The sequence below is a fragment of the Oryzias latipes genome, chromosome 5 (assembly GCF_002234675.1).
Source record: "Oryzias latipes chromosome 5, ASM223467v1".
Taxonomy (NCBI): Eukaryota; Metazoa; Chordata; class Actinopteri; order Beloniformes; family Adrianichthyidae; genus Oryzias; species Oryzias latipes.
The window spans coordinates 1,215,094-1,234,944 of NC_019863.2; the positions used below are offsets into that span (position 1 = coordinate 1,215,094).

General features: G+C 40.4%; 1 protein-coding gene across 1 annotated transcript; it reads right to left on the reverse strand.

Annotated features, from left to right (window-relative positions):
- Window positions 1–1,525: 1,525 nt before the first annotated feature.
- On the reverse strand, window positions 1,526–15,275 carry LOC101154846 (14-3-3 protein beta/alpha-1). The gene is made up of 7 exons (XM_004086118.3): window positions 15,138–15,275; window positions 11,111–11,271; window positions 10,530–10,670; window positions 8,187–8,310; window positions 5,747–5,910; window positions 5,476–5,571; window positions 1,526–3,632 (listed from the first exon to the last, which is right to left on the reverse strand). Exons 2-7 carry the CDS (start codon window positions 11,261–11,263, stop codon window positions 3,576–3,578), a joined length of 735 nt encoding a protein of 244 aa, XP_004086166.1. The 5' UTR covers window positions 11,264–11,271; window positions 15,138–15,275; the 3' UTR covers window positions 1,526–3,575.
- Window positions 15,276–19,851: the final 4,576 nt, after the last annotated feature.

Consider the following 19,851-nt stretch of genomic DNA (forward strand, 5'->3'; position numbering starts at 1 on the left):
TAGGCCACGCCCTCTTGAGAGAAACTGTGATTGTGAGGCTGCTGGAGGCCAGACAAACCTCTGCAGAACAAAGAAGATTCTGGTCTGCAGCAGGCCGCATACTGTTAACCAGTAGGACTGTCTGGGCATCTTCTACCTCTCCAAGTGACCCATAGAAAGGGCAAATTTCTGTTCAGCCTGCATGGCGAAACTAAAGTCAGACCCATTTCCGCCTGAAGCCATAGAAACAGGACCTTTCTTTTCCCCCGGGGTGAACTCTGGGAAGTGGCTGAGCTGGGGGCTTGAGGGTAAGCCCACACTTGCCCATCACCTCTCTCTTCTCATTTAGCAAAAAGGTGTTCTCAGTTCATCCCCAAAAGCCGGGGTCGCTGCTGGCGTGGACTGCTGGTACCCGTCAGCTGCCTTATTAGTCCCACAAGTCAGCCTGGCTCCAAAGAGTTTCTTCTTCAGCTTGTCGGTGATGAACACCAGAGGAAGGGATTTCCACCCTGTAGGTCACCAGCACCGGTAAAGGTTAAGTTCTGTTTGTGATTGACATGATTGGTTGTTCTATACGTTTATTTGGTTAGACATTCTAGGCAAAACGCCCTGCATTTACCCAAACACAGAGGCACTAGATTGCACCCTCTTGTGGTTGCATTATTTTGCCTAAAAATGTCCCTTTATGAATCCAAATGTCCTTTTTTATTATTGTTCTATTTTATTATAACACTTATGATCATTAATATATTATTTATCAATAACAAAGTTTTATGTTTATTCTAATAGTTACAGTTAATAGATTTGCTATTCACATAATTTTATATTAATGTTCATTAGTCATACGTTTATTTTATATTTGGTTATATTTATTTTGATATCATTTGGTTTTATATATATATATATTGATTATATATGTGTTGATTATATAACATTTCTTTGATTATGTATATGTATATCTATATTATACAAATATTTCACCTATTTAATAAAATGTTTTCTTGTTACAGGCAGAACTGCCTTTTTCTAGAGGATGTCATTTGGGATAGCTTTTAAATAAATAAATACATAAAAAATTAACAGCCAGCTAACAAATTAACTTAGAACTTCTAAATCTTAAACAGCTAAACCATTTTTTTTCACTCTTCTTGCATATCTGGACTCCTGGGTATGAACTAACGGCATATTTATTATAGAACTTTTTCCTGACAGCGTTGCACTGCAGCATCCTGAACCCTGCCTTTACCAAACAGTAACTGCATTAGTCTCCAGCAGTCTCATGACCCCAAAAGGGGTTCAGTAAATGGATGATTGTTTTGTTCATTTGCATTTTCTAGAAATATTTTCTTCTCATGAAACACTACAATTCATGCGACTTCATTCAGTGTTGAATGGTCGGTTGGGGCTTTTTTATGTATTCTCATAGGGGGCTCCAAAGTTTGGGATCATTTCAAAATGAATTATGAAGAAGAAGCAAATGACTTCTAGGCAGTTTAAACATTTCAGAAACAGTTAAATAAAGATGATATACAGAGCAGGACAGAGGTGGAACTGATAAAATCTTTATTTCATTTTACATCATCTCACATCTTGTCCAGATTATAACATGTAAGGTGAAACAAGAGTCTGATTTTTTTTAAAGATACACTAATCTAGTATTACTCTTATAAACTGGGTGGAAGAAGGGTCCCGAAAGGGTTTTTCATTTATTGTTGGGGTTTTTTTTCTTTTTCTGATGTCCTCAAGCTTACTAAAACTCACAACCACAGGCTGGCTAAGCAGGAAAACCACCAAAGAAGCAAGTATACGTTATGAATTTTGTACTTTGATTTTAGGCAAAATACTGTTGAGCAAAAATGACTTCAGAGAGCAGAGCAACATGAACTTACTGCCACATCCACCATCGCGTGGGATCTATAATTTTTTTTCTTTAAAAATTGGAACGCACATTTGTCTTTCAGGAAAAGAAAAAAGCAGCCGGGATGATTTTTTAAAAATCCTTGGATGTTGGTTCATGACAACCGTCTCTGGTTTACAGACCATTTCTACAACTATAGTGGAATGTCACTGAGCTTTATGAACATGGTTTTTGACACTGACGATTTCCTGACACACAAAAGTAAAAGCTAAAACAGTGGTGGTGTTGCAACACATGGCAGTTCTTTAATTGTTTTGTCAGAGGTTTAACAAAAGACCATGGGGTCAAAAAACTGAGAATGTAGCAGTGATCGATCGCATGCAAGACATTTCTGACGCAGGTTGCCTGAAAAAGCATACGGGTTACTGAAACAGGGATTTCAAAATAAAAATGGAAAACGTTCCTACTTTTCCTGGCTGATGAGCTTTAATTTTACTCCTTCACTTTACAAACAAATGCTGGCGACTAACTACTTCCTTTGAATTTACTTCAGATGATCTAGCTTGAAGAGCAGGGTCCAGGGGGAGTGGGATTCACCCCCCTGAGCCACATGTTCAGATGCTTTACCATTCTGAGACTTAACTAGACCTGCTGCTAAAAGCAAAAAACATTAAAAAAAGGATGTAATGAATGATGGCAAAGAAGGAGAAAACAGTCAAACACCAAAGCACACAATAGCAACTAACCATCAGCTCTAATGACCAAGTTTTCTCTGCAAGAAACAAGATTGATTAAATTTACAGCACATATCCTAAAAACAAGCAGGGAAAGAGGCTCGTCACTATAGAATCAGATGTAGCTACAGTGGTGCTGACATTCACCTGCATGTGCCAGCCACATCCAAAACAAAAGACTAGTACAGTCCAGTTTATGTCTGAAATATGCTTTCAGTCTAGGATAAGAAGGATGGTATGCTTAAGCTCAATTTTCCAGATTTATTTAAAAACTCCAGCTCAAAGTGTTTGATGACATTTGTTTGGCAGTGTCACAATAAAACCGTACAAGAGGACCCTTCTGTATAAACCTCAGCAGAATCACATTGCTATCCGATAAGCCCCGCCTCTCCAATCGTTTTTCTCTCGTCGGCATGATTTGGTGGTGAAGTGGAGAAAAAAAAAGTAAGCATCACAGTGATTGTTGAAAATAAATGGATTGTTTAATAACCTCTTTATTTTCTTTAAAGTAAAAATGAAACCAGTCATGTTTGCCAGAACACTAAAAAGCCAAAAGAGGAGGAAGGAATGGAACACTGCATGAGCCTACAAGAGAGAAGTAAAGCAGGGAAGGGCCAGCCAATGGACAGATGTTAGGAAAACATAAATGCAATTAAGAGGGGAAAAAAGATTTTAAAAAAAAGTGGCCTGTTTAAGGTCGTTATCGATGTTTGGAGTTGTTCCTGCTCGTTTTTTGACTGGCCAGATTGCTGGGCTGCTCTGAAGGGCCATGATGGAGGAAGGGAAGGTGGATGAGTGCTGAGGACCAATGAAAGAATTGAGGACTTATTTTCCTCTTTCAATTTATTTTATTTAACATTTGAAGTTCAAGTACTATTCATGCTGTTGGTTATACAGAAGGGACACGGGAATGAGCAGGTATCTTATGTGTACAAAGAGGAGAAGAAAGAGGAAGAGAAAAACAAGAATAGGATTGTTGGGATGAGTTAACATTGAAGTGCACACTAGTTCTCTCCATCACCAGTTTCAGGTTCATCTCCCTGGTTTTCTGATGTCCACAGCTGCAGACAAAAGCAAAAAAAACAATTAAACCAACGTGGTTCAGTCACTGTGCAGGTGAAACGCAAATGCATTCAGCATCACATCACCTTTGGCCCTGCACTCAGCATCCTAATGAGCTCAAAGGATCATGGAGAACTGCCTTGGTTATCTGAACTACATGAATTTACTTTATTTTCATATTTTCTCTGGTGAAGTTGCTACTCCAATGAATTTGTAAAAAGTATGAAAATGCAAGAAAAACCTGAATACATGAAAGTATATGTATAGTTCTGAAGTCTAGACCTTTATCAGAAATATCAACTTATAATACTTAAAGAACATTAAGATATTTTTAACAATGCAGTCATCTATAATTACTTAAAGACCCACTCTGATGAAAATTGTGTTTTCATTTGATTATATTATAATCTAAAGGTAAACTGCATAGGATTAAGTGAAATGGATGAGTGAGGTTTCTCTGTGACTTTGGACAGGTTTAATACTGATGGGCCTGTAATGGAAAGGCTAAAGGGAATCTCCTTTTAGTGAAATGGAACGACAGCTGATGGATGACTTTGATTTATTTGAGAATAAAGCTTGGTGTTTCTAACAGGTTCTTGTGGCATTTTTCTCAGGACATGTATTGAACCATTATGCTTAAAATGACATTTCTGAGTATTTCTTCATTCAAATAGTTGTAAAGGAGCAGACAAAAAAATGACATTTAAAAAAATCAGATCCATGAACGTCTTTGCTTTCCTGGTCTGAGCTGGAATCTGGATCAGAACTGTGTGTGGTGTGAGGGGCTGTAAGCCTACGGGAGAATGTGCAAACAGATGGATGGTGGGAACTCAGAAGTGAATTTCTAATTAAATCCTGCTGCTCTGCAGAAACTATGTCCTAGAAAAAAACTGTTTTGGTTAAATTTGGCTAAAAGCGGCATAATCAATGAAAAGACCACTGAGAACACTTTAAAAATAGATCATATGTGATCTGAGTGGAACTTTAAATGTATATCATCCTCCATTGAGTTTGCCAGGGTATTTAAATGTTGACCACTTCTCAGTTGAACAACCATCTCCACAGTGGTCTCATGTTCTGTCAGAGCAGCATTCTCCTTGCCCACACCACCACCACCCTAAATCTAACCCAGGATGAAGAGAAGGTGGATCAAGTCCTCCACCACCTCCATAAAGCCTATTACTTTGGTCTTCGTCTAGGTACTCAACTAAAATTAAAAGAGGTTGCGTTACACAAACGTTTTGGAAGCAACACTCCAGAAGATCATAATGTCTGTTTACTGGGAATAAAGTATTAAGTAGCCTGCATGGAATAAATAGTTGACTGTCAAATCAAATTCATTCAGGACAACTCAAAAGGCTTTTGGAAAATGTATTGTTTAACATTAAACTGACTATGTATTTCCAGTTATATCTAAAAAAAAAAAAATCGTATCTTATACACCTTAACTGAGAAAGTCTCGACCAATTTAAAAAGCTAAAAAGTCTGAAAACATTGGAACAGTTTAAAGGCTCATATTCTTCCCCTTCTATAAAGGGTCATTTGTACTTGTCTTCCTTTGTCAGTCTCACCCTTCCTTGCTATTGTATTGGCCATCTCTCTGGTCTACACTATCAAAGTTCCAACATTCACAGTTCCCACTCCAACTCCTTTAGTGCCGCTGCATGCCCTCCTACCATCAACAGCAGTCTAATGTTCACCAGCACACTGTGGGTGAAAAGCACAGGTCTGTTTCCTATTGAAGTAAATGAGTAAACCTGACATTCCACAGGTCATTCCAGTGACTTGTTTGGTAATTCCACAAATGACCATCTTTTCTGTTTTGTTGGAGGATGTACTCACAGTAAGGTTGTCCCTTAGTAGTTGCATGATCAGTGTACTGTCTTTGTATGAGTCCTCGTTCAAAGTGTCAAGCTCTGCAATTGCCTCATCAAAAGCCTGCAGAAAACCAACGGCAGTGACGTCAACATTTCTATTCAAACCAAAATGGAGAGTTACAGAAATTACATGAAGATGTATTGTTGTTTAATTCAGTTTCATAATGCATAATTGAAGAACCTTAACACGTGTTCTCATCTCTAAAACACATCTGCATGAGCCTATGTGGATGCACCTGCTTGGCCAGAGAGCACGCCTGCTCTGGCGAGTTGAGGATTTCATAGTAGAAGACAGAGAAGTTGAGAGCCAAGCCCAGCCGAATGGGGTGTGTCGGCTGCATGTCCTTCTTGCTGATGTCGAAGGCATCCTGGTAGGCCTGCTGAGAGTTCTCCACGGTGTCTGTCCAACACAGACAAAAGCACTTCCTTTCACTTTGCTGCACATGGTTTCACTGCACACGTCAAAACCATCTTTACGAGTTCATGTTTCCTATGGCAGACAGAAAATGTCTGCCATAGGAAACATGGATGATTGTTATAATAGCAGCCAGATCTCAGCCTAGGTGCTAAAATAACCTTCTAACACAGGTATTATTAGATTAAATCAATATAGGCTTAATGTGTTTAAGAAACTGGAATATTTACAGAATAAGATATGCTTTTAACCTTTTTAATTGGCTGGCTGAACTGGTGAGACATTCTAGAGTCCTTCCCCATTTATGTGCAGGGCAGAGGTCTAACTGTAAGCTGCTAAACTCACCAATTATGCTAACAAGTTACTTGGAGTCAGCACAATTTGTTATTAAAACCTCTGACCTGGGTTCACATTTTTAAAACCAGCTAAGGTAGTAGACGTCAAATAACTGAAAAAGGTGTATGAATAATTTAAAAAGTACAATTTGAAGATCTGCATACTTCTGATTTAAAGAGAAGCACAATAAAAAGACCAAAGACACACTTGCTGTAACATAAAATCCTGCTGAACAAGCCACACAAACATTTCTCTGCAGCCTGTTCTTAGCAGGAATGTACACACAGATATAAAGCACCTAAACGTCTTCGTGGCATGACAATCTGCAAAAGTCAAACTGACGAAACCAGTGGCTTCATTCATGACTCTGCCCACTTCTGCAGGACACGCCACTAAAAATGAAGTTTTCTTATACACACACATTAGCTTAATAGATACATTTTTAATACCAAAGAGTAGAGCTGTGACGGTGTGGGATTTTTGATCTCCGCTGTGATGAACCAGCAGGGGGCGCTGTGTCACGGTTGACCGACAGCGTGAAGAGACAAACTATTGATCCCACAATAAGGGAAATGACATTGTTTTCATAACTCCATTAAAAACAGCGGATAGATAAGACTAAAAATACATTTAAAAATGTGGCTGTGTCTGAAATTCCCACCCTAAGTACTAAAAAACGATATAGAGCGGCACTATGTGGTGCCTTGAATTTTAAAACCAATTTGGACACCATGCTCCCTACTTTTTATTTTTATGGTTAAAGTTCAAATCTAATTGATATGAGCGTGTTGTGACGATTATAAATCCACTGTCTTCTGGAGATAAAAACGTAGATGGTTTATTAAAAAAATATTTAAATACATTTTTTGGGTAAAAATGTTCAGACGCAATGCATTGTGGTCTATATTTGCCGATCAATGCACACTGGTTTTTCGCAGAGACTTCTGGGACATTTCTAGGGCACTGGGTTTTGGAATTGTTGATACAGACACCCCTACAAAATGGCAAGTGCACTATATACTTTAAACTAGATCCATATTAAATGATGCTTCTTTCCACATTATCACTTATCTAGCACAAACTTTTTGGTATTATTGCTTACACATACCAGCTAAACATTATTCAGGTTTTTTAAGCTAGTTTATCTTGTAACTTTGAGGTTGCAGCCTCTGGAACAAACCCAACACAGCTCCCAAAGAACACCATCTTCCCATGGTGGTAGCAGCCAGCACTGGGAAACTGGCCATAGTTTAAGGAAATAGGAAGGTCATTAAATACAAGACATGTTGAGCCGAACCTGTAGAGCTCTGCGTGTGATCTGAGGCTAGAACAGAGCTTCCCCTCCCAGCAGGACAATGACCCCAAACACACAGCAAATCCAACACAATAGTGGTTTAAGGAGAACATGCAAATGTGATGGAATGGCCCAAAGCCCAGACCTCAATCCAACAGAAAATCTACAGTCAGACTTAAAGTGTGATGTTGACATGTGCAAACCATCAAACCTGAAGGAGCTGGAGCCGTTTAACAAGGAGGAATAGGCAACAATCCCAGTGATAAGATGTGACAGGCTCACTGAGATGAACCTAAAGGGACTTGGAGCTGTGACTGCTGCTCTACAGACTATTGACTTTAGGGGGTGAACAGTTCTGTATGTTGACTTTCTGTATATTTTGAAATTGTCATTTGCCTCACACAAAAGAAAACTTTTCAAAGTTGTGGGCATGTTCTGTAAATTGTATTATGCAAATCATCAAACTTCCCACCTTAACTCCAAGTTGTGAGGCACCAAAATACAAAAAAACACTAAGGGAGGGGAATACTTTTGGAGAGCACTGTATACATTTAAAATGCAAGACTACATGTACTGGGGGTAAGAATAACACACAAAACATAATGCATATTGTGTTTGAATCCATACTTACCCTTTTTAGAGTCTCCAGAGGCCACCTCTGACAGGTATCTGAAGTAATCTCCTTTCATTTTGAGGTAGAACACCTTGCTCTCTGCCTGAGACGCATTAGGAATGAGGAATTTGTCAAGCAGGTTCTGAAACAGAGAAACAGGCAGCAGGTTTTAGAACCAGAAAGACAAAGTCCAATCAGTAAAATAGGACGTGAGACGGCACATCCTTCTTAGTAACAGTATGGCATGGCAACAGGTACAGAATCTCATAATTATGCCCGTTACAATTAAATGCTTTAGGAGCTGTTCAACTGAGCTGCCAGCCCCGCCCCCAGGCTATCACCGTCTCCGTGGAGCTAGCCGTGATTGGCTAAACGCTTTCAATTTATATGCATAGCATTCACATTAGGCCTGCACAATATACCACAAATTTATCGTTATCGCAATATCCAGCTCTGCAATAGGCATATCGCAAAAGAATGCGAATATCGTGATAAATCATAAACCCAAATAAATCCCTTTATGCTTTGACCGATCAGATGGACGCCTTCCCATTGTTTACCAATCAGATGGAGGCCTATTATGTTAGATGTTTGTCACCTATGTCAATGAGGGTCATTTGGAGCGTAATTTTAAACTGTTGCAATGAAATGGGAATGATGTTTTTGGCATTTTTCTATTTTTTTATATACCGCAAATTATATCGTTATCGCAATATTAATCTCTAATATCGCATATCGCAAGTTTTCCTCATATCGTGCAGCCCTAAGTCACATCCATCTTTGCAAAAGTTTGGATGCTGCTTGTTTTTGTGGGAGAAATGCAGACATGCTGCCGAGGCCGGCTCTAGGCTGATGTCATGAAATGGGCGGCACACATAAGAAGGGAAGGGCGGAGCCTCAGATCGAGTCGTCTTACTTCTGGGTAGGAAAATGAGCTGTGAAAACAAAAAGAAAATGGGTTCTTTTGTGTGCCAAAAGGTAATATATTATTATTATTATAGGGATATTATTATACTATACTACAAGAGGCTCATGAATAGCATGGCATAGGCCCTTTAACACTATCTATATATCTATCCATCTATATCTATATATATCTTTGGAAAGTTTCTTTGCACAGAAAAGAGTCAGTGAGGGAACAGAAAAAAAGAAATCTGCATTTTACACTACAAAACCAGGATTCCAACAAGAAATATGGATTTATTGGCATGTTGTTCCCACATACCAAGTTCAGTCCGCACTATATGGACTAGAGCTGTGACGGTGGGGGATTTTTGATCACCGTGGTGATGAAGCAGCAGGAGTCGCAGTTAAATTCTTGAATGAATGTGCCTTAACCAATAAGGTTCTAAAAGTATGATGAAGTTAATAAAGTGCTTTTTACTTTCAATATTGCTTAATGTAGCTTCTCCAGTACTTTAAACAGCTCAGGAGCCTGGATGGTACTTCAAAAATAAGGGGGGGGGCACACTCATTCTTTGCAGAAAAAATAAAGTGTGATGAGGCAGCAGGACAGGATGAAGGAGACGCTTTAATGTGACAAAGATGCTTTGTTTCCATCACAGTCTTCTCTGCACCGTTGCAGCCACGCTTTCTCACGTGGAAGTAAACTAGAAAGGTCAAAAGAGAGAGATGCTCTCTGGAGGTGAGAGAGAGCGCTGCAGATCCAGCCGTACAAATAAGCGTAATCTCTGGCAGAAGTTGGATCATGATTATTTTCAATATGAAATGTTGTGTGGTGTGCAATTCTTAAAAAAATAAATAAAACAGAATGTGAGTAAAAATTTGCAATCTCAGATGGATGTTTGGACGATATGGCCAAGAAATAAAATAGCTGATTTTCCTTTTTAATTCGATTTTACTTGATTTTTTTTTTCCTTGCTTTGTCTTTTTTTTTTTTATGATGGACTTTAAAACCTATTTTCTTTTAACATCTCCTTTAGAAATTTTAAAACATTGTAAAAATGTTGCAGAACATTGCAGCAGATGTTTTGGGAGCTGCCACTAGCTTGAGCATCGCAAAGAGAAATACTAGAACGCACTCAAGAATACAAGTTTTAATATTCTCTGGCTTTGGATTTTAGAATTTAAAAAAATCTATTTTCTGAAATTCATGTAACCTTTTTGGACCAGTGAGATAAATTTCAGGAAGAAATATTGGGTAAAAGGTTGTTGTGTTAAGTTCTATAAAAAATTAAACTGTACGGATCCCAAAAATGTTCGTAGATTCTGACCTGAAAATTAAAACCCAAAGCTTGAGAACCACTTTAAAAGTTTTTCATTACATATTGTGCTCTTAAAAAAGATAAAAACCAAATAGTAATCTCCTCCCCTCTCCTCTCCCCCAAACCTGGTCCTTACCAGCACGTCATGGCAGATTTCTTGGAGTTCAGCCTCAATCTTCACACGGTAATCACTGGCCATCTGCCGTTTTTTCTCGTTTCCTTCTGTCTTCTGCTCAATGCTGGAGATGACACGCCAGGATGAGCGGCGTGCACCCACCTACAGAGGTCATAAATGACAACCAAAAATATCTGAAATTAGAAAAAGACATGCACACAGTGGTGCCAAAAACTGGTGATAAACTTTTTTTTCCCTTTTATGCATTACTTTGATGGAATCCACCTGGATGAACGAATATCTACACCAAAAAGGTATCCTTTTTATATCATAATGCAACAGTAAAAATAACTCCTGATTTATATAAATGTAAAACTATTTCTCTTAAAAAGTCAATAAAAAAAAGTATTCGGCATTAATCGGTCATTGTGTCATTTGTAAAGGAAGAGAAAGTGATGCGCCAATATGTTGTTAGTCCCCTACCCGCCTCCACCTTAACTTTTCATAAATGTGATGTCAGATGATCAAAAGGATCAGAAACAGCCGATAACAGAATCCCAATATCTTATCAGTTTTGGAAACAAACCCAATGGCTGCCATACCACATTCTTGTAGGCAACAGACAGAAGGTTGCGCTCCTCGTTGCTGAGCTCCAAGCCCTGCTCCGTCACAGCCTTCATGGCAGCCGCCATATCGTCATAGCGCTCGGCCTGCTCTGCCAGCTTTGCTTTCTGCACCAGATCATTCTTATCCATCTTTTAGGCTGCAACATCAAAAAACACACACAGGGTTATGTTTACAGGAAAATGACTAAAAATTAAAAAGGAAACTAAACTGTGTGCACATTAAGAACGTCATCAAAGCTTGACATGGTTGTGGAAATGGGGGGGGGGGGGGAGTGTGATAAGCAATAAAGTATAGACAGACAAAGAGTTGTTGAATAGTCAAATGTCATAACCCAAGACAATGTGATAACAGTAGGGTTGCAACAATCAATTTTGCAATTTATCCAACTAGATGAATCCGTTTAAAGCAAGTTGTTAATCGACCTATACCGTTAAAACGTTTCAAAATGACAAATCGATAATCGAATTGGTATTGGGAAATACCATTTGGATTGAGGTGCGGTAGGTTTATTTTACTCTCAAGCCAAGACGCTTGTATTTGACTTTTGCATCCGAAGGAGATGCTGGTGGGAGGGGGGAGGAGATGAAGAGCAAGTCGGCCCGTCGGCTTCCTTGCCGGCTGCTAAGGAATATTTCCACTATTCCGACATGTTCCTGAATCGCAATGACCAAAGTTTGTGCCCCTGCAAAGAAAAATGACATCAGCTGACTCTGAAGCTGATCAGCTGATACACCGAGTAAGATAATCAGGGAGAATAAACCTCATCCAGAGCACGGACTCCTGGTTTTAAGGCAGAGAGCGACAGCGTGACACTACTAATGTGCCTTATAAAGTACGCCACGTTACAGTCCATTGGTCTGAATTTAAAAAAAAATCTTTATGTTGAGCAATCTTCCAGTGTTCTTTAAAGCATCAGGAATGTTTCAGATGGGTTTTTGATGAGAAAGGATTGCTGAAGGACATTCTTCGGCCGCAGGGGAAAGGATGGTTCTCCTTACCCCCCGTGAAAAAGGGGGGAATACTGCACTGTAAAAACCAACACACGTGTATCACAGCAGACAAAACACACGTGATGAAGCAAGAACTGTTCAGTCCATCATTCCAGTCCAATGTGTGAAAAGACATGTGACCATACAGTCTGCAATAATGTTCCCTTTGGTAGTTAGCACAAAGGGCGCCGCCCATGCCGTTCGCACACGTTCACTTCGCCAAAGAAGAACTTGGTTTTTTTGGGGGTTTTTTCCGGTGCTTCCTCAGTTGGGACCTCTCCCTCTGGATCGGCTGCTGTTCAGCACTGCGGCTCTGGATGGGGACCTGCATCACCACTTAGCTGTGGTGGAGCGGTCCCCGCCTGTGATGCTTCATTTGGCTGATTATGCGGCTATTCACAGAGAGGAAGGTTCCAATAATCAGCGTTTCCAACATCTTGTTTTCATGCTCAGCCTGTTTCTATTTCTTATTGGGGGTGGGAGATGTGAAAGAAGTGGGGGTAGTGTAGGCACGGGGAGGGGGGCCCTATTTTTATTTATTTATTGATTTTGTGCTTCTTTATTTTAATTTTCTTGTTTTTTTCATATTATTCATTTTGTTCTTTTTAATGTACAGCAGTGTTATATTATTACATGAACAGTACTTTAGAAATAAAGTTTGATTGGTTTCAGTACTGGAAAATGTAAAGTGTTAATATATGCGTTGCTGTGCTTACTGGGATAGCTTATAGTTTGATTTTAATTCAGAAAGAAGGTAAAGTGGACTTAGCGGACATTTGTGAGCCAACGGCAGCGCTCTAATGACTTTGGATCAATTTCACACCTTCGTGAAAGGTACAAAATAAATTAGTTCCCCAAAACCACCCCCCCACTGAGGAAACTCGATGTAAAGCGCAACGTTCATCGTTACAGATCCACATCCCACACATCACATCCCAAATGAATTATATTAAGGAGCGGTCACAGGTTCAAGCCCTTAATACAGAATAATAAAATGCACAGATGTTTAGAGCACAGATAGAGAAGATGCATCTAAAAACTTTGCAAAACATTCTGATGGCGTGGAACAATGCTGGAGACAAAGACCAGAGCCAAATCTGAGCATTTCTTGGTATTTATTCAAATCGTAAATCAGGAGCAAATGAAAGATGCAGTTGAAATGTGATGTAGAAGCTACTATGGCAAGCCACAAGCTCCCTGCTCTGCTCCATTCTGATGAATCCACTTGCAGACAAATGGATCTGAGCTGGAATCTGGATCTGAGCTGGAATCTGGATCTAAACTGTACGGCTGGAAAGCTCCAATATTGCTCGCCATTTTTGTTGCATTGCTAATGTTAGGTTACCACACTGAGGGACTGTAAGCTAGCAGGAGAGCATGTAAACAGATGGATGATGAAGAGTGGGCAACAGTCCCACCAACAGTTCAGAGGTGAATTTCTAAGTAACCCTTGCCACTCTGCAGAAACTATGTCCTAAATAAAACTACAGTTTTTTTCCTTTGGGCTAAAAACAACACAATCATAATCAATCACAATCATTGGACACAGAACGAATGCTAATGTGGACCCACAGAGTTTTACTGCTGTAAGAGCTAATAGTCACAGTTTTATTCATCCATTTTCTCCATTAAACTTATCTAACCTAAAGTCACTCAACTCATCAATGCAGCTCATTTTAGAATCCGTTGTTTCTTCTTCTTTTTATGATTATCATTATTCCTCGACTCCTGTTTTATTTTTGTTTCGTGTTTGCTGGCGAGCTGCTAACATTTCCCATTCAGAATCAATTAAGTTGTTTCTATCAAAACAGTTTAAAGTTTAAGCTTTATGACAGCTTGATCAAGTTAGGGTCAGATGATTAAAATATTTTCTGAACAAACCTTTTTTCTTTTTCTCTCTAAGAGGACTGTTCTTTTGCTAATGCATAAACAGGAACAGGCGAAAAAGTATATATAACATGTAGTGAATGTTGCAGTAGTTATTCGCTATGGATGCGAAAAACACTTCAGGCGATGTACAAACTTGGTACGATGGAAAGGTGAAAACCCGTTAAGGTATCAAAAACGCGGATATGCAGCAGGGTTGGGGGCCTTTTCACGACAATCTTTGGCAGGGCCCGGACATTCTAGTTTAATGCAAACAGCCAACAACACAAACATAGTTAGTTATGCTTGATATGTATGTTTTCTGACAATTATTCCCTTCTTATATGTCCTTTCAGAATTTTAAGATGGAGAGGGACAAGATAACGTCAGTTAGCTAGCAAGCCAGCTAACTGCACAGCCGAGCTCCTACGGAGGATAGCTTAGCTGTTAGCAAGACTTGACCCAATTTAATCTGCTAGGCGAGCAAAAGGTCAAAAATGTATACGAACAAAGCACTTCAAACAAATAAATCGTATGCATTAAAAAATAACTCTTGGGCTTTCTGATTCACATTTATTTTAATATTCATACATGTTCTTGGGTCCATGTTAGCTTTCCCTTTGACGTTCCATTACGCCACGGCACTGGCCGTTAAAACCACAATTAACAACCAACGAGGCTTCTTACATGATACTGGTCTGCATTTAGTGGATGCTATAGGATAACATGTTCAAGAATGTGCCAAGCACCAATAGCTAAATGTCGAACGTGTTTCTTCGACGGTCGGGGCTCGATCGCTGTTGTCAAAATGGCCCAGCTTGAGACTGAGTAATGCTTCACCCTCCCTACATGGACACGCGCGCTGAACGTGTAGGAAGGGAGTAGTCTCTGTCCTTAAAACAAGCGTATAGCTGCTTCATCTCGACTTCAAATTAACGTGCACAACCCAACAGTATGTTTTTGCTTTGCGATTTTCAAATGTATCCATTTATTTTCATTTAATTACATTCTTGGCCTATTTTTTTGCAACCAACATCAAACCGCAGTAAGAACGTTCCGCGGATGAGGTACGTGAGCTCGTGGGCAGATATATCAACTCGATAGCCGGTATAAGCCAATGAATAAAATGTTATGATCATGAACTCACATTTAAAGTGTACTGGTGATCCCGACTTTATTCTCTGAATGATTAAAGTTCTTCGAGCCGTCCTCCGCTCTTTGGGTCCTCAGGGCAGTTCCACTTCCGCCTGTTTTGATACTTCCGCTTCCTCTAAAACCCTCATTTCACCCTCCCCTCCCCGCAGTTTCCATAGCAACCCTGCCAGGGGGTTTCTTAATGACCTTGCAAGGGGCTTTGACGTCAGGAGGATCATGGCAACCGCTTAAAGATGACGTGCAACAGTCTCCGTGGAAACTGCTCTTGAGGCCGCCTCTTTCACATTATAGATTTATCAGAACAGCGAATGCAGCTCAGTCCTAAATAAACAGACACACGCCAGCCAACATATTAACTACTCACAATAAGTTCGAGATATTGTGAAAAAACTCAGTGGAATTTGTTTTTATTGTCGTAACAAACATACTTCTCAGATGTTCAGGATTGGGAGTTGCAGCTGTATTGGGGTACAAACACAACACAATTTGGCCCAAAATATTCTGAAAGAAAAACCTTTTCAACATGGCATCAATTTAAACATTCTAAGGCTCTAAAAAGCCGATTTTGCCATCAAGTCATTCCAAGTTCATCATTCAAACAGCCATGAACACACAACGTTGCTTAATGGACAACGGCAGCACCACCTGGCCATAGCACGCCTTCAAATCAAATCAAATCAAATTAAAACTTTATTTATAAAGCACTTTTCATATAAAAATATAACACAAACTCCTTTACATTAAAACACAACAAGATATAAAAACAAGCATGACGATTAAAATAAACAAGCACAAAAATAGGGCTCCCCTCCCCGTACCTAGACCCCCACTCCTTTCACACCTCCCACCCCCTAACTGATGAGAAAAGACAATGAGAAATAGGCTGAGCACCAAAGCAAGACGTTGGAAACGCTGATAATTGGAACCTCCCTCCCAGTGGACAGCTGCATAGACAGCCAAATGCAGCATCATAGGCGGGGACCGCTCCACCACAGCTAAGTGGGGATACAGTTTCCCATCCAGAGCTGCAGCGGCTATCAATTATTGTTTTTAAATTATTGTTTAAAATCAAGAGAAGCAAGCAAGTCCAAGAACTGAGTGGTGCAACAGTCCGAGTTCCTGTCTATATGCAGGTTAAAATCACCTGTTATTAAAATCATGTTAAAGGAAGTGTGGACAGATGCTAAGAACTCAGAAAACTCCTCAATAAAAACAGAGCTTGGTTTGGGTGGTCTGTACACTGTGATGCATAAAACTGGAGGGCTGTTAAAAACAAAGGCATGATGTTCAAAGCTTGGGTACTCATCGAATGACATCTGTTTTACTGCAAAGAAGTTGGACTTTATAGATGCAGTACCCCCACCCTTTTTGCCCTCCCCGGTTGAAAAAACAAAGCTAAAATTGGTTGGAGAGGCCTCTGTGAGAACAGTAGATGCATCCGTGCTCAGCCATCTTTCTGTTAAAAAAAGACCATCAATATTATAATCTTGGATAAAATCGTTTATAATAAAAGTTTTGTTCGACAAAGATCGAATGTTAAAAAGTGCCATGTTAAAAGAGGGGGGTGGAGTGGTTGTGGAAGCTGCTTCCTCAGGTTTTGGTGCTTCCTTTAGTGGACGAAGCCAGTTAATGTTTGCTTTTCTTCCAGCACGTCCCTTCATAGAACACCTGGCTGTAATATTAGTCTTAATGGGATAGACTGGGGGGGGGCAGCAGATCGTGGCAAGGAAGCTCTGAAGCAGTTTCTTGGGGTATGTGGAGGGAAGATACCAAATCCAGTCAGTCAGGTTGGTAGTAAACAGTCAGATGTTACAGGTGAATGTGGTAGTGTCATCAGCAGACTTGCTTCAAGACACAGAACTACTGGCAGAATTTGTCACAGACCCAGGAGTGGAGCCATGCAAGTGACAGACCACAACCATGAGCAGTACAAGGACCTCTTTACTCAGATATGGTTTAGCAAATGCCACACAGCTGCAGGCCTGTTTACCAGACGTGAGGGGTACTAAGTTTCCAGAAAAACCTGACTCCACAGCTTTGATTTGATTGCCAGATGACCGTTGCTGGTGACCCCACTAACAACACCAGAATGAATGTTTGCAGTAGGAACAAGAGTATGTGGCCTGGACAATGCAACAATGTGTGGCAGAAATGGTCTACCCCTGATGAGGGGTGGGCCACCTTGAGCAGAAACGTTGGTTGTCAACTTTTCTGGCGAAGGCGAAGTGAGTGATACATCAAGATCAACATGGTGTCCAGGGTTGGTTTTGGTGTGTGTGTGTGGGGGGGGGGGGGGGGGGGGGGCAACAGTCTGGGCAGGCATCACCAGTCAGCACAAAACTGATTTGGTTAATGTAGATGACCCAGTCACTGCACAGATACATCATAGAACCCATCATCATCATGTGGTATGACCAGGTATGACCACAGACCTGAACACCATAGAGCAGGGGTCGGGAACCTTTTTGGCCAGGAGAGCCATAAACGCCACATATTTTTAAATGTAATTTCGAAAGAGCCATACAATAATGTAGTGTCCCTTTCCCACACTGAGGCACTGAGACTTAACCTCTTTTAAGGTTCTTTATTCTGGTTACTGTAGACCACAACAAACGCCGTACGATTAATTCAGCAACTCTTGAATCTCTCCCGCCGAGACGAGAGCACTTCTCCCAACTTTATATTCCCCCGTCCTGCTCCAGCCCTCCCATTTCCCTTATTCGGCCCATAGCTGAACCCCATTGGTCCAAACTCCCTAACAACAGGCTGAGCGACAGAACTGAGGGCCAATCAGATCTCTGCTTGAACGATGCGTTCCATGAACTCCAGAACTTTTAACGCGGCCCAACAGCCAAGTTAAACTCAGTCCGCGACAATATGTTTAAAACTAAAATACAAGTGAATGTGTGCATTTGATGTAATTTCAACATTTTTAAAGTCCAATAAGTCTGTGGATTCTTTTTAATAACATTGTTATACTGTTGCTAATAAATAATGAGTATTTCTCGTGGTGGTTTTGCTGATGGTCTAGTCTGGTTGATCCGTGGTGAGTTTCTGCTTCATGCAGGCGTTGAGACTTTAAACGTGATCGTAGGTCTGAATGTTCTTTAGATGTGAGACAGACATGGAACAAACACACACACCCACGCTGCAGGAGTGACGGGCAGCAGGTTTACGTTTTTACCATCTCTGCGCGATTCACCTGCTGCCGGTCCCCCCCCACCCCCCACCCCCTCTGCTTTCTTCCTCACACATCCCGTCCCCAAAACTGCGCGCTCTTCCTCAGGGAGGCAATTCAAAGGTTTCCGGGTGGTACAAACTCTGTGAAATAATAGATAACAGTAAACTGATAGTTTTTTCTCCAAGCACCGCTACTACTGCGCGCCTCTGGCATTGCATCGCGCCGGAGAAGGACTGGTCTAATGAAAAAAAAAAGTATAATTAAGGATTTGTCTGCGAGCCACATGTGACCATCAAAAGAGCCATATATGGCTCGCGAGCCATAGGTTCCCGACCCCTGCCATAGAGCATGTCTTGGACCAGCTGAGACTGAATGATAGTGTACCACTCCTAAGTGTCCAGGCAAAAAATCTGTAGCACTTGTAGAAGATTGGAAGGCATTGCCTCGGTAAAATATCACAGAGTTGGTGAGGGGCATGAGAAGTCGCTGTAAAACTGTCAAACGGTAGAAATATCCCCTATGAACATGGTTGGTTTTTGTTACGTGGGGCAATCTTTAAAATTGTCTTAATTTGGGGGGTAATAAATATCCAACTACTGGAAATGGTGTTTTTTCTCATACATCATTAGTAAAATCAAAGGGAATTTTTCCCAATTTCTTGCTAAAATTGAGACCAATTTTTTGTAAAAAAAAAAAAAAAAAAAGTCCCAAACTTGCATTTTGTTTTTGCATTAAATCATTTTTTGGAACAGCCCCTCTATTACAAGGCATTCCCTCTGGGCACTTTATCACTCTGCCTTCCAAGTGACTTTTAGTAAAATGTAAGCTCAAAACCTTCACTGACAATCAGGGCTTGGCAGCCTTTACCACTCAAAAAGCCATTCAGACCATTTTCCCACAGAAATTAAAACACAGAAAGCTGCAACATGGATTTAATGGGTTCTGGTGAGAACTATTTCCAGAGAGGCATCAAAACTAGAAAATATGTCATAATAGCAGTTAATCCACTTCTCCAAAAGATTTTTGTCAACAGCTTTTTTTCTCATCTCGATCAGGATGTTTTTGGGCAAACGCTGCGGGTTTATTCTGGATTGTCTTGCCACATTTGAGACTTTGTTATTTGCCAATTCCTCATTACATATTAATCATACTGGTAAAGTCATTGAAAGCAGACAAATCTGCCCAGTTGCCATTAGACGTACTGTTGTCTTCAGGAACTTCCATTTTCTCAAAATTCTTCATCGTTGTTCTACCTGGGTTGGAACATTGTTGGGATTACACGCCGGCGGGAGTTGTGGCAGTGACGCAGGTCAATAGTCACGTAGAACTTTACTTAGAAAATGTCAACATTTAGATTTTTGTTTTTTAAACATAATACTCTGCCTGTTAGTTTAGAACATAATAGTTCATAATAATTCTAATATTTATAAAACCACGGAGAGCCACAGCACTGGGATGAAAGAGCCGCATGCGGCTCCAGAGCTGCAGGTTGCTGAGAAAATCCCGACCCCTGGTCCAACTCTGT